Below are 14,297 nucleotides of genomic sequence, written 5' to 3'. Positions count from 1 at the left end.
CCAGACATGAACAGAAACCCACAGGACGCCGCCACACCAACAGGCTCAGTAAGACGCAGGGCAGAGCTAATGGCAAAATTTCCCTGTATACTGCCCTGTCCTGCACTCAGAACACTCCCCTGAAATCTCAAAAGTCCACTCTACTGTAATAATTTATGCAGACTCACATACCTATCAACTATACAGTGTCATCTCAGTAGTGTGTATGTATTAGATGACTTTCCAAGTACCAGAAATTTACAAGTAAACTGGAAAAGAATGGACTATATTTAGTAATCCAGTATGCCAGGGAACTGCTAGATTCATTTCTCTCATTTCAAGAAAAGGCGTTAAGAGATGCTTCATTTCTGAAAATGGTACACTGTCCAATTAATAGGCCATTTTCTTTATTTCCTTCAGATCATCTATATGCTGACATCCAAATTTTATCTCTAGCTCTAACCTTCTGAGTTTCACTATCCAACTATCTACTAGATAATCTATTCACTCACCTGAACAGGCATCCCACATCTCCAGTGTGACATGTTCAAAGCTGAACTCCTGATGCCACCATGCTTGCCCCCTTCAGTTTCCCTGCCTTCATAAATCACACCTCCATGTGTCCAGCTGCTCAAGACAGAATCAAGATTCATCTAGATACTTCCCTCTTTCATCCACTAATGCAACTCACAAGCCAATCCAAAAACTGCCATTCAACAAATATGTATTAGTACCTACCATAACCAGAAACTGTCAACCCTTCGATAGTGGACAAGAGAAGATGCTTGCCTTCACAGGGTGTCTGTTCCAGAACACCTTCGTCCTCTGCACACACAGTAAACCATCCTGTCATCTCCACTGCCATGTCCCTACTGTAAGCCTCCACAACCTCTCATCTGGAAAGCTAGTACAACTTACTTATTAGTTTCTGGTTATACTTCTGAGCGGCTCTAATCCATGTTCCAGAATTGTAAAAATAAACTTTAAAAACTGCACTCTAATCATATCATGCCTCATTTAAACCTCAAGGGTCCTTATCTCACCTATAATAAAATCCTCAGCTCTGTCCAGACCCACCATCACAAGGCCTTTCTTTATAAAGTTTTATTGGAACACAGCCACGCTATGCCACAAACTGCCCTGTGGCTGCCATGATAGCAGAACTACTCAGGGCAACAGATTCCACGTGGCCTGCAAAGTAGAAAATCTCCACAGTCTGGCCCCCTGCAGAAAAAGCTTGCTGACACTGTACTCTATAATCTGGTCCTATCTGCCTCTCCACACACCCCACATGGCTTCCCCTGACAGCCCAAACTGGGCTGACCCTGTGTACATGGCCCGCTGCCATCCTTGACCTCGCTAACACTGACTCAACCTTCAAGTTCAGCACTGACTTCCACTCTGGAGCGCAGTTTAGACATTCTGCAAACAGCCATGGATAATGACCATCGATCATATAATTCCCATATTTGTCTGTCTCATTCTTCAAGTGGTCAAGGGGCATGTGCTAATAAAGTGACTAAGATCACAGACATCTTGGCAAGAGAAGAAAACTTTCATCACTAGGTAAAAAACAACGTTCATGAACGTCAAATCCACACTTAGTTTCACTAAATCTATTTCATAAGCTGATGAATTAATTTTATTACTATTATTATGAGACAGGGTCTTGCCCTGTTACCTGGGCCGGGATGCAATGATGAGAAAATAGCTCACCATAGCCTCAGCCTCCTGAGCTCAAACCAACCTCCTGCCTCAGCCTCCAGTGTAACTGAACCACAGGCGCACACCACCACACTCAGCATACTTTTTGATTTTTTTTGTAGAAATGGGGTCTCACCTTGCTGCCTGGACTGGTCTCGAACTCCTGGGGCTCAAGTGATCCTCCTGCCTCGGCCTAAACCCAACTGCTGGGATTATAGGCATAAGCCATGGCGCCTGGCCAAGTTAACCATTTTAGAACTAAATCTGAACTCCCTTCTTTTTCTTCCGGTTTTCAATTTATACACATTATTCACTGTGGAAGGTATTTGAAAAGACCAAAAACAAGAACAAAGTGAACATCATCTACACGTTAGGGAGGATCATGCCCCACTTTAGAAAAGGGACACACAGGTCTATGATCCCAGCAAAGGGAACAGCAGGGCTTTTCCAGCCACTCTCTACCTCTTCCTGCCTGACTCCCCACGGAGGCAGCAAAGCCATGCATGGGAGAGTGAGACAGGGATGTCAAACAGAGTGAATGCTCAAAACCTCTTCAGGCTGTCTTCTGGAGTGTTCTGCTATAAGAGGACAGCTACCTTCACCTTCCTCTTACCAGGGAAGACTTGCTGTGTGAGTGACCTGAGGAGGGGGAGGGAAGCATGTTTAATTCAGGAGTCACAAATTTGCAGGTGCAGTATAGACATGCACATCAGACACATCCCCAACCCAGCTTCAGCTGGTGGAAGGTCCATCTTTTTGATTGCACGTACCTAACCTTCTGTGCTGTTACTATGCCCCATTAAGCCCCAAGTCTATTAATATAACCTACAATCCAGTTACAAGTACTATTAACATTGTTATTTACTGGTCTTTTCTACAAATCTTTTTAAGTATCTTTTGTTGTTTTTTTTTTTAAACGCTGGAGATTTAAAGTTTAAAAGTGAAAATGTACACTCTACTTTTCACACAACAGGCACTAATATTCTCTTCTGAAATGAGTATTATTTTAACAATTAGCCACTACTTTCATAATAAGTTTATTCTAATACTAGTAAAAGTACAGACCTAGCCTTGAAATTACAATATACCCTGAAGCTAACCCCTGCAGACTCCTAAATCACATTAGACTCACAGAAGCCAGTAATTGTGCTACACTGATACCTATTGTAACTTTTCTTCATAAATGACAAATATTTTTGTAATAGCAAAGATTCCAGAGTCAGTGATTTTTATGATGAAACTACTTTCCATTGAAGATATAGAGAGAAGGTTGTTTCTTCTGAGGCTTCCTTGCGTAAGAGCAAATACAAATAGGACACACAGCAGCTCAAGGGACTTCAAATCCCACAGAAGAGGGGATTAGGGATTAAGAGAGGCTGGTGGTGGAAGAGGTGACCAAGTACAAGGATCTAAAAACAAGAAGCAAAGACAGGTGTGGGCAGCAGCATGGATGTACAAATGGGCAGAGCCCAGGTGTAGCCCATTCAAGCAGCATGGGCTCCCTGGACTCAGGCACAGTTGGGCACACGTAGGGCTCTGCACCCGTGCCTGGGTGTCTGGGCTGAGGCACTTTCCCTGACACCTTTTGCACTCCTTCCCCTCTCCCTCCCAGGTAGGTTCATAACCGGCAGAACCTTCCTTCTGGAGCTCCTCCTTGAAGTGAGAGGATTATCTTCATCTGGGCATCATCTGACCGTCACCTGACACGAGCTGGCACCCTGTCCCTTAGCCTCTTGCCTGCATTGCCACAATAACTGAACAGAGGCTCAGGTGTGACTTTCAATCTGGCTTGTTGTCCTAATTGCCCCAGTCACCCTGGAAAGGACAGAGGTCAAAATTCAGAGACAAACAACCAGAGGCCAGAGGCCACCCAGGAGAGGGTGAGAAAGTGCCAAGTGAACCCAGAGCTCCGCTTCTTCTTCCCTGCTGTAAGGTAATGCTGGTTCCTTTATACATGAGAAAATCATGAGAAAGAGAATACCAAAAACTCTGAAAGACTGAATGCTGAAGTAAATTAGACTTGAATCTATAGGAACAAATAGTTTTGTACTGCAAGATACTTTTTTTAACTGCAAGAGGTGGACACTGATCGTGGAAGCCCCCTACTTCCACCTCCACACTCCTAAAACCCCAGGTAAGAAGAGCATTTAAAGTAGGGTTACAGGATGAACATCACAGAAAATATGGAGGTTACATTCTGCCCACAGATTTGAGTATGGTGGGGTAATTTCTGATTCTAATTTTTTCCTGAAAATGGGCATTGACTCAGCTGGTAGGCAAAGAGAAAACATAGCTCTATGGCTGGTACTTTCACTTTTACATCTCCAAATGAGTCCTGGTCCCTTAAATTGCAACAGCCTGGAAATATGGCCTGTGAGCAGGACCCTTTCCAGGAGTAAGCAGAAATTCTGGATGGTGAGGTGGGAAGGGCCCTGGACTATGCTCTGCCTGCACAGGTGAACCTCACATGCCTCGGTCTCTGAGAGGCAGCCTACTACGCCCCATGCAGCACCTTCAACCCATATGCTAAAAGGGTTCAGGTTCCTCTGATGAACTCCTGAAAAGATGCCCACCTTCCATCCCAGGTTCTTCTAATGCATCCTGCACACCAGACCCAGATAAAGCCTCCTAAAATGTCAGTTTCATCACGTTCCTCTTTTGTTCTAAATCCTGCATTTCTTTGTGGTGCCTACAAGATAAGGCACAGACTCCTTATCCTGTCAATCAAGAGTTTTAAAACTAATTAAGCACTGCCTTCCTTATTCCGCTCTCCTTAGTAATTGCACAGGTCTCACCTTATCCAAAAATGGCACACACACGACTTGTTTCTTCTATCCTTGCTTGCGCTCTCACTCGAACCCATGATATATCTCCCTTATTCCTTTATTCCAATTATGTTTGTTCCAAGGATTAGCTGAAACTCCACTTCTCCCAAGATGCCCTCCACAACTGCTACAATGCCCATTCATCTTCTTAATTTCTCCAAAATACACAAAGGTAAAGTTTTATGGTACTTGCACTAGATCTTAATCACATATTGTTTCGTAGGCATTTGTGTTATGACTAAGATTATGGATAACAAATTTTCCTCATAGCTAATTCAGTGAGAGTTGTCCTAATATAGCTGGTAATTTGTTATTTCAGGATTAAACCTATATAACAGCAAATCAAATATCCACTCGGTTAAAAAAATTGCTCTTATTTGCTATCTTTCAACAAAAATTTTTTGCCTATTATATGCTGGAGAGTGGGGATAACTACAGTGAAGATGCTACAGAGTCAGTTTGACAGGGAGAAAGATACCAAACTCTTCATGATCTAATTCCAGTTCTAAAACTGCCCTGATTTAGGGGACAAAGATGAGCAGAGTGAGCTGCCAGGAAGTCCTTGCAAAGTAGGACAGAAAAGCTTTGTCAGCACTTTGGGAGGCCAAAGTGGGAGGACTGGTTGAGGCCAGGAATTTGATCAAGATCAGCCTGGGCAGCACAGTGAGACACCGTCTCTAAAAGAAATTTTTAAATCAGCCAGGCATGGTGGTATGCTCCTATAGTCCTAGCTACTTGGGAGGCTGAGGCTGGAGGATCACTTGAGCCCAGGAGTTCAAAGCTATGATTGTGCCACTGTACTCCAGCCTAGGTGACAGAGCAAGACCCAGTCTCTTTTAAAACATAAAAATAAAAAAGGCCTCGCTGCATGATGGGACAGTAGATGCAAATATGTACAGTCAGGCAGAGCCTGTGTACTTGTTAGACCACCTATTAGTTTACCATCTAGCCTTTGGTTCAAAGCCAGGACCTCAACATTTTTTCTCATACTTCTGCATTTGTTCACTGTAAAGCTGACCTCATGGCCTGCCCCATACCCTCATTTCAAACGGACCCTTCATAAATTAGAGTAGCTGAGGAAGAAAACACTTCAGTGAAAGCTTTTAAAAAATCACAGGTCTCTCCAGACAATGGGAATGGCAGGGTTTCAAATTATAGTCCGTTTATTTCCAAATTAATATTCAGGATAATATAATTCTGGTATAAAGAAAAATAAATTAAAATTTTTGACTATTACCAATTAAAATATTTCTCAAGGCACATTAACTGTAATTCAGAAGGCACTTCTATCACATTGCTATGTAACATTTTCAAGCTTTTCATATATTCCCTAGAGATAGAAACAAAAATAAACATTGTAGTGGCCAAAGTGTTATTTTTAAGCAAAATATCAGCAAAGTTGACTGAAACATCAGTTATTGAATATTAACTAAAAACACGTTTGTTTCATAGAAAATATCTGAATATGATTCAAAGCTAAAATTAATTCTAAGCAAACGTAATTGAGATTCCATATTGAAAGAGGCTCATGAGTAACTCCAAGTCACAATACTCATTTCTTTAACTCAAAGAAAAGATCTGTGTAGCTTTAAATATCCTGCCAAAACTAGCGGGTGAAGGGATTCAAACCCCAAGAGTTCCAGGAGGGTGGTTCAGCAGTCAACACCTATCAGAACTATATAAGGTCTAGGTTAAGAATGCCATTTCCTAAGCTCCACGCCAGACTCACTGGAAGGGACACCTGGAAATGAGAACCAGAAATCCCGTTGTGTAGCAAGGCCCCTAGTGGTTCTTATGTGCACTGGAGTCTGAGAAAGGTGTCTAGTGGCCCACTATGATGAGGTGATGCACCTGTGCCCCACTTCCACGATGCAGTTTTCTACTGTACCAATGCTTTCTCTCCTCACTGTGCAAATCAAGTTTTGACTATGCCTTTAAATTGTTTCCTTCTGAGCACCATCTGCTCAATCTCAAAGTATCACTCTAGCTACATTCTCAGAGTAGGAGATCATCCCTCAACTAATTGGGCCCAGTGAGCACACTGGCTTCATTCATGTAACACCATTCCTCTCCTACACAGAAACAGAACTGAACAGGCACGTTATACACAGGTGGTAAAGTACTCCCACACGATCCACTCTGACAACTACTGATTCAATGCTGAAAGACTGGAGAGAACAACTCTCACATGACTAATTGGCCTACCTTTGCTGCAACAATGCTAAGGCCCATTCCATTCTGCTTTTTTAGGGTCACAGTGATTATTTCAGGTTCTTTCCTCAGCGGCTGAGCCTAAAGGATGAAAACAAAGGTTTATTGTATGACTGAAATGGAAGTGCTTCTGTATGGTTAGACAACCCATGAGCTAGTCAATCATGTTCACTGGAGCAAATGGGGAAACAAAAAGGGTGAGAAGATAAACAGTAAAAAAAAAATTTCAATTAATATAGATACTCTTCAGGTATTAATCTGGTAAACTAAATCAATATTCTTGACTGAAATCTTAAAGATGAATTTAGTCATAAATGCTATTGAAATGTGATTTGAAGAACTTAGTTTATAAAACAAAATTAAACCCCCATTACTATCAGGTAGAAAGCCTGGTCATAAGGACAAAATTCAATTTTTACTTTATTACCTTTCAAAATAAATTACCAGTCTTTTTGTGTTTTCAAAGAAGAAATTTAAAATTATTTTACACTATCTATGGGGAGGACTGCAAAAAATGGTTGTAACAGAGATGACCTGACATCTTTGTCTCTTGCGAAAACTCAGCAGTAATTTTATTTTAAATAGCAACACCAAGGCTGCTGCAAGACTCATGCAGCAGCACCCAGAGAGTGCTGCTATTGAGTGAAGCCCACCTGGCCGGGTAAGGAGCCTAAACTGACAGCCCATAAGGCAAGACAGTTCCCGACAGACTCAAAGAATGAGAAAGTGAAATTACTCATTGAAGTTACACATTCTTTACATTCCTATACGCCAAAGAGTAAACAAAATTCAAGAAAATTAACAGTCCATACACACTAAGGAGGAACTTAAATAATTAAATATATTAGCAGGAAGGTATCTTGCCAAGAGGTGGTAATTATACATATGGCTTTTTAATTTAGAAGGAAAATAACTAAAGCTTATGAGAGATTATTTTAAGGAAAATAAAATTAGTTGACATTAGAATTACTATTTTTTTAAATCAAAATCTGAAATCTCCTGAGGAATCTTAGAATAAACTAGAAAGATGAGGAATGAGTGAGTCTACCTAGAAGGTATTTGTTTTTCCATAAAATTGGGTAACCAGAAGTTGCTGCTGTTATTTGGGACTTAAAAAAACAGCAGTTAGTAAAGTCAGTAAAAAGTATTAGGGGCCGGGTGAGGTGGCCCATGCCTATAATCCCAGGACTTTGGGAGGCCGAGGCAGGCGAATCATTTGAGGTCAGGGGTTTGAGACCAGGCTGGCCAACATGGTGAATCCCCATCTCTACTAAAAATTCAAAAAAATTAGCCAAGTGTGGTGGCATGCACCTGTAATCCCAGCTACTGAGAGGCTGAGGCAGGAGAATCGTTTGAACCCAGGAGGCAGAGGTTGCAATGAGCCAAATCGCGCCACTGCATTTCATCCATTTCATGCTGGGCAACTGAGCGAGACTCTGTCTCCAAAAAAAAAAAAAAAAAAAAGTATTAGGGGTATGTTCAATTTGTCAGTAGTTCAATGTGATCATCTATTTGGTATAAAAGAATGATCAACAATTAATTCAATTTCTGGAGATGGCCATGATATAATGCTCAAACCTAAAGTATGCAAGGAAGCCAAATTAATTACTTTGAATATACAAAAAGTTCCTGTTTGTGTTTAAAACTGTCTATATGAAGCAAAGTAGAATTGTTCTTAACATGTATGAAGCTGGGAAATCTGGGGATTTACCACTCTTTCAAAAAGATAAAATATTACTAAATGGCTTGATATATATTTAAGACAAGGCAGAACTGACTATAAAAGAATAAAACATTTCTGCCAAAGAATTTTAAGAAAATATTTTAAGATTATCATATTAATATATTTAAAAATATGTATTAAGACTGGTATAACCATGGGTATAAGTGTTCTTTATTTCAAAAAGCACCACTGCTTACAGACAAAACTGTAAGAGATATGGCTTGGGAGGAAAAAACATATGTGTAAACCATGGTTTAAAAATTTTTGAATATCAGTATTTAATGGTGATTTTAAAACTCTGCTATTACACCAATCTTCAGTTAAGAAAGAAACAAATCTGCATCACATCTTCAAGTCCTAAGGATCTATTGCACTTCATGGTACCCTCAAAATACTTGCCAGCTCTGTGTTCTCACGTAGAAGGTGACTTTCATAATCTGCACCTTCAAAATATATTGTCCAAGTACCTGGTGAACGTGTGTGAGGAATTAACCTGCAAAATCCTAAGGAGGAAACAAGCAAATTGTAAGTGAAAAAGCACATCTTGTCAAGATAAGGGAAGCAAGATTAATTACCAATTGCTTAATACCCAATACATAGTATTGATTTTTCTTACTCTACACCTTTACTCCCCTCTGCAAACTGAATTACTAGACATTTAAAATTATCTATCTGTTTTGGTCCAAGAGTATTTCAGCACCAAGCAGTAGAGTAAAATTGGCCTCCCCCTCCTCTGTGTTCCAAAATAACTTTTTTCTTGCTCCTATAAGAAATTATCAAATCACCTTGTCATTAATTCCTTGCAGAACTGTTTACTCCACTAAACTAAGAGGTCCTTAATAACATTCAGAATATCTACTTAGCAAAGGGGAAGAAAAGAGGGAAGGAGTCAGAAAACAACACGAGCATGGGGTGTCTGCCAGCACGTCAGACTCTCGGTTCAACTACGTACATTCAAATTATCGGGTAACTTGTACAACAATTCTAGGACTCCTCCTCATTACTCTTTGTCCAAATCTCCTTTTAAGTTCATACTAATTTAAATTTCTTACAAATAAATTTTGGAATCATTTTATAATGTTTTCAAGAATATCTGTTATTTTCAGCAGGGACAAATGACACGCTTTGTAAAAGTAAGCCTTTCAGTTCAAACTAGGTCATTCTTCATTTAGTCAAATCCTATTTTGTTTCTCAGCAATGTTTTGACCAACTCCTATCTATCACACGGGCCCTGAACAATCCTTGGTACATTTTCTCTACTGCCATCTTCTTCCCACTCTCAGCAGCTACCATTCATGAAGAGTGTCCTGTGTCACAGACTCTGCGCAGCTTCTCACCACAGTCTCAAGTGGTCTAATGGCTTGGACTAGTGAGTTTTCCCTGGCAGAAGCTGACAGTCTCACCCACTCCAGTGCTTCAACAAGGAGAAAATTCTGACTGTTATTTGTGGACAATCAGTTTATTTATAGTAGGCAAAAAAGGAGATGTCAAAAACATATTCAGTTAAAAAAAGTATACAAAGTAATTTTACTTAGTTTTATTTTTTAAATCACTATTTCAATTCAGATTCATGAAAATATAACCTACAACTTGCTTCTCTTTCTCATGTTTCAGGGAATCACTAATTTAACATGATTTTGCAATCTGAACAATTATAAATTATTTTCTTATTTTTTTCAAGGGCCGCATTCCCAAAACAAGCTCTGGACCATACTACAAATAGAGATTTGGCTTTATTAGCTTAAGGAATGCATCTCAGACCAGGTATGAGCCCAGGCTGGTCGTACAGTCTTCTCTCACAGAACTCTATTGTATGAAGGAAACAAAGGAATATATATTGAGGGCACAAAGTAATTCTTTAATCAGCTTGTAAAGAATTGAGTGTGAAGCACTGAAAACACTGATGTCATGAAAGAAAACACTCGATTCTTTGTAAGTCTTCTAAAGGCATCTGTGTACTAAGCTACATGTACAATGATCATCTAACACATATGAAGTAAAGTAGTGATGCTGAGACCATGGAAACATCACATATGTCCTAAAATTAATAATTTAAGAGAGCTAATGGGGAAGTCACAAAGAATACTCCATCATCAAGTCAACAGCTCACTATTTCCAACTTGGTGAGGATCTGCCCTATGGCACATGTGACAAAACTGGCAGTTGCTTGTAAACTATAAACTATACAGACTTGCAAAATGCTAGTAGTCACCTTGCATGCTTATTTGCAAGATATTAATTATAAAAACAACTAGTTACTGACCACTGAACATACAGCAGGCCCACGCAAGGTGCTGAGGATCAGAGAAAGTGCAGCTGGCCAAGCCCAGGCTCTCAGAAACCACCCTCACTAAACGTGGAGGACAGACAGCAGCACATGTTTCAAACACAATGTGACCAGTGCAAAAATAGAAACAAGTAACTAAGAATCACTCCTGGGGGAAGCATGTTAAGTGTTAGGAAGACACTGAGGTTTTCCAGATGAAAGGATGCCTGATTAGAATTAAGAAAATAAATAAGTGTATAAGTTCAACAGCAGGAGTAGTGACAACGGTAATAGCACAGATATTAATAATATACAGTTCAATATTAACAATATATATAGTGTATTTCAAGGTGAAGCAGTAAGGCTGGAAGATGATGTCATGCTCAACAGTTTAAATTAATCCCACATATGATAGAGGAAGAGTTCCTGGCAGGAGAGAACCATCCACAAACCATAGTTTTAAGATACCATGGCAATATGAACAATAGAACAAAATGAAAAAGTGGAGTGAGGAGACTGTCCGAGGATGAGTGCCATAAGTAACACGTGTGTGGGGGAAGACTTTGGGAAGGAAAACTGGCTGTGGTTTCTGATTTGCTGAGGTGCAGCACACTTGGAAGGATACTTCTAAGCAGTCCTGTGGTGGCCGAGTGCTTGCTGCTTGGAAGCTGTGCTGCTGCCTCTGGGTCCACCAGTGTGTGGCATGAGGCTTTTTCCAGGGAATGGCAGAGCACAGAACTAATGCTCTGGGGCTAGCTCAGGCCCACTCCATTTCTCAGACCTGCACTGAAACCCAGCCCTTCTCCTTCCCCAACCTTGTCACAGGTGCACCTGTACCAAGACTGAAGGCTCTCCCTGCCTTCTCCTGCTCCTACCCCTCTTCCTTCACACACACTTTCCTAAAAGACCTCACCCCGGCCTCATCTCACCTTGGCCTCTCTCTGCTTCTCTGAGGACGGCACTGAGCCCTGAGCACCTTTTGGAAAGGCTCCAGAGGTAACTGTTTTGCAAACACATTTCATTAAAGACGCAGCCTTTGTAAAATGATTTTTTTTTTTTTTAACTATCAGAAACTTTGAAGGTATCTTGAAAGGTATAAAAATGTATTTATTGTCGGGAGTGAATATTTCACTGAGGTTAAAAATCACACTCACCAGATTTATATACCTATGGGCATAAAACCTCTACCATTATTACTTTTATTTGTTTAAACAAACCCCTAAACTTTGGGTCTAACTTTCTACTCATCCGAGCTGTTTTCCACTTTATGAAAAAGTGGCAGACTTGGATTAAAATTTGGTCTAATATAAAACCTCATACATCAGAAATAATTGTGGTGTTTTCGATCAGTACAGATCACAAGAAAATGTAGTAAAAGTGACATAATAAAATCCAGGAAATCAGTTGTACTCAAACCTTTCAGGGCTATAAGCTCTTCACGCAGAAAAGCACACGACATGCTGGAGTTTGGGTCTCGCCAGCACATAGGTGCAGGCCAGCCTGGCACTGGTGGCCACAGCGGCAGCAGCAAAGGCAGCACTCACACCCCCTCACTCTGTGCTAGAGTTCTGCATGCTCCACAGGAACCCATTCAGTCCTCCCAACAATCTCTTAGCTGGGTACTATCAACATGCCCATCTCACTGAAAAGAAACTGAGGTGCCAAAGTCAGCTGCCAATGGCAGCGCAGCCTATAGGTGACAGAGTTGGGTTTAGAATGCAGGCAGTCTGCTTCCAAAGCTTGTGTTGCTCTTAATTGCTATGCTGGTACCAACAAAGTTTACAATTTAGTGCTAAAAGAATGAATCAACCTACTACGCTTATAAAATACCAAGAAGGGAGAACAATAAAAGGTCCCTTGTTATCAGCCCAGGCAGAAAATGTAACCATGACATCAAGTGGGCAGAGCAGATGTTCACTACAGGGTCACAAAACATCCCCTAGCGCTGTCTCGACACTTCTGACCTTACATCACCATGAAATATTTCTCCAAGTCAGCAGAACACGGACTTCTCCAGACACCATGAGGGTGTACTCCCACATAAGTGGACTACCCTATGAGGTGGACAGTGAATAAAATGCTCGCTTTAACCTGGGGCGTAGCTCAGACTCAGGCATGGAGACTAATTTACCTCTCTGGCACAGAGGGTCTAAAAATTCTTGTAAACCATTTGGAATGTTTCTGACAACATCACAAGAATAACCATCTTCTGGCAAAAGAAACGGCAGCTGGAGGTCAGGATCCTCCTCCAACTGCACTTCCCTTCCATCGCTGCGGGCCAGCTCATCAGCAGTGTTTTCAGCCACAGCCACTACATTTTCTATAAGATCCTGTTTGGAAAACAAATGCAAAATTAAAAAGAGATGCTCACTGTCTGATGCACGTGACCAACAACTATTCCAAGCCTGTCTGATCTGTCTGATCACTGCAGCACTGCTCATCTCACAGACAACAGGCATAGACAGACGCAGGCTTATGGAGGGAGCACAGATCCCAGAAGAACAGCCATCATCTGTTTTCTAAAGCCAACAACCCTGGGCTGCACACATTTTATAGATGAACCAAGATTTTAATTATTAATTTTAAGTAACCTGTAGCTTGAAATAAAAAGAAATTGTTCTATCGCAAGTTTTTCTTTTCTAATCATTTTTTTTCATCGTACAATTCTTTAATTTTCAGTTGTGAATAACTATATTTGTATAGAATGTTTAATGATATAGGGAAAAGCCCACACAATGTAAAATACAAAAAACAAGAATAAAATATCTATACAGTATTTTTGCCAGTTTGGAAATATATCAATATATAGAGGTTATTTCTGAATTGTGGGTTTATGGATGATTTTTATTTAAAAACGTTTCACCGATATATTACCCACATAAAGGAAAGTTCACAAATCCTAACTGTATAGATCAATAAAATGAACACACCAGCTCAACCACCAGGTTCACTTCTGTTCAAGAAAGAGAACATCGTCACCTGAGTAGCTAACCCCATTCCCTCTCACTGTCCCCTCCTTTTCCTTCAAAAAGAATGAAATGGTTTTCAGGCTTCTATCACCAGAGCGTGATTTTGATTGTTCCTAAAGTGTACATAGATGGAAGCCTATTCTATGCACTTTGCACAGGGCTGCTTTTTTTTCACATTATGTCATAATGTTCATCCCAGCTGTTGTAACTGTAATTCATTCTTTCCCACATGTCTTTTTATGACTATGACATGATTTATGTATATGCTGTACTTTTGATTTGGTGATTTCTAGTTGGAGCTGTTTTGTTCATGTCTTGTTGGCATAACTCAATGTTGGTCAATCCATCCATCCACGTATATAATTTGACTCGTATTTAAGTCTACAGCATTTCTCTTTATAAATAGCTAACAGTGGTAAATACTATTTCTCACCCTCTGTTCCTCCTATTGAGAGGCAGGCATGCCAAAACTCCCAGCTCTATTCCAGATGAGATGGGACAAGCCTCTCAGTTCAGCCAGGCTGTGAGGGGGTGACCTGTAGCAGAGGCACCTGCCCTCCAGCACTCAGTTGTGGCCAAGCACACTGGAACTCAACAGTCCTGGGCAGCCCCCTAACCGC

The 14,297-nt window shown here is 40.7% G+C and overlaps 1 protein-coding gene across 6 annotated transcripts in view; it reads right to left on the bottom strand.

The window, feature by feature from the left end:
- AFDN (afadin, adherens junction formation factor) overlaps positions 1–14,297 on the bottom strand; it is a 147,890-nt gene that overhangs the window by 38,960 nt on the left and 94,633 nt on the right. For all 6 annotated transcript variants that reach the window (XM_031935538.1, XM_023223615.2, XM_023223616.2 and 3 more), the window contains 3 exons: positions 12,840–13,038; positions 8,842–8,945; positions 6,714–6,800 (listed from right to left, as the gene is read on the bottom strand). In XM_031935538.1, the coding sequence (XP_031791398.1) occupies positions 6,714–6,800; positions 8,842–8,945; positions 12,840–13,038 (390 nt within the window). The remainder of the gene's footprint in view (positions 1–6,713; positions 6,801–8,841; positions 8,946–12,839; positions 13,039–14,297) is intronic.

The sequence above is a fragment of the Piliocolobus tephrosceles genome, chromosome 5 (assembly GCF_002776525.5).
Source record: "Piliocolobus tephrosceles isolate RC106 chromosome 5, ASM277652v3, whole genome shotgun sequence".
NCBI lineage: Eukaryota > Metazoa > Chordata > Mammalia > Primates > Cercopithecidae > Piliocolobus > Piliocolobus tephrosceles.
The sequence above is the reverse complement of the archived record's forward strand: the minus strand, read 5'-3'. Positions and strand labels throughout refer to the sequence as shown.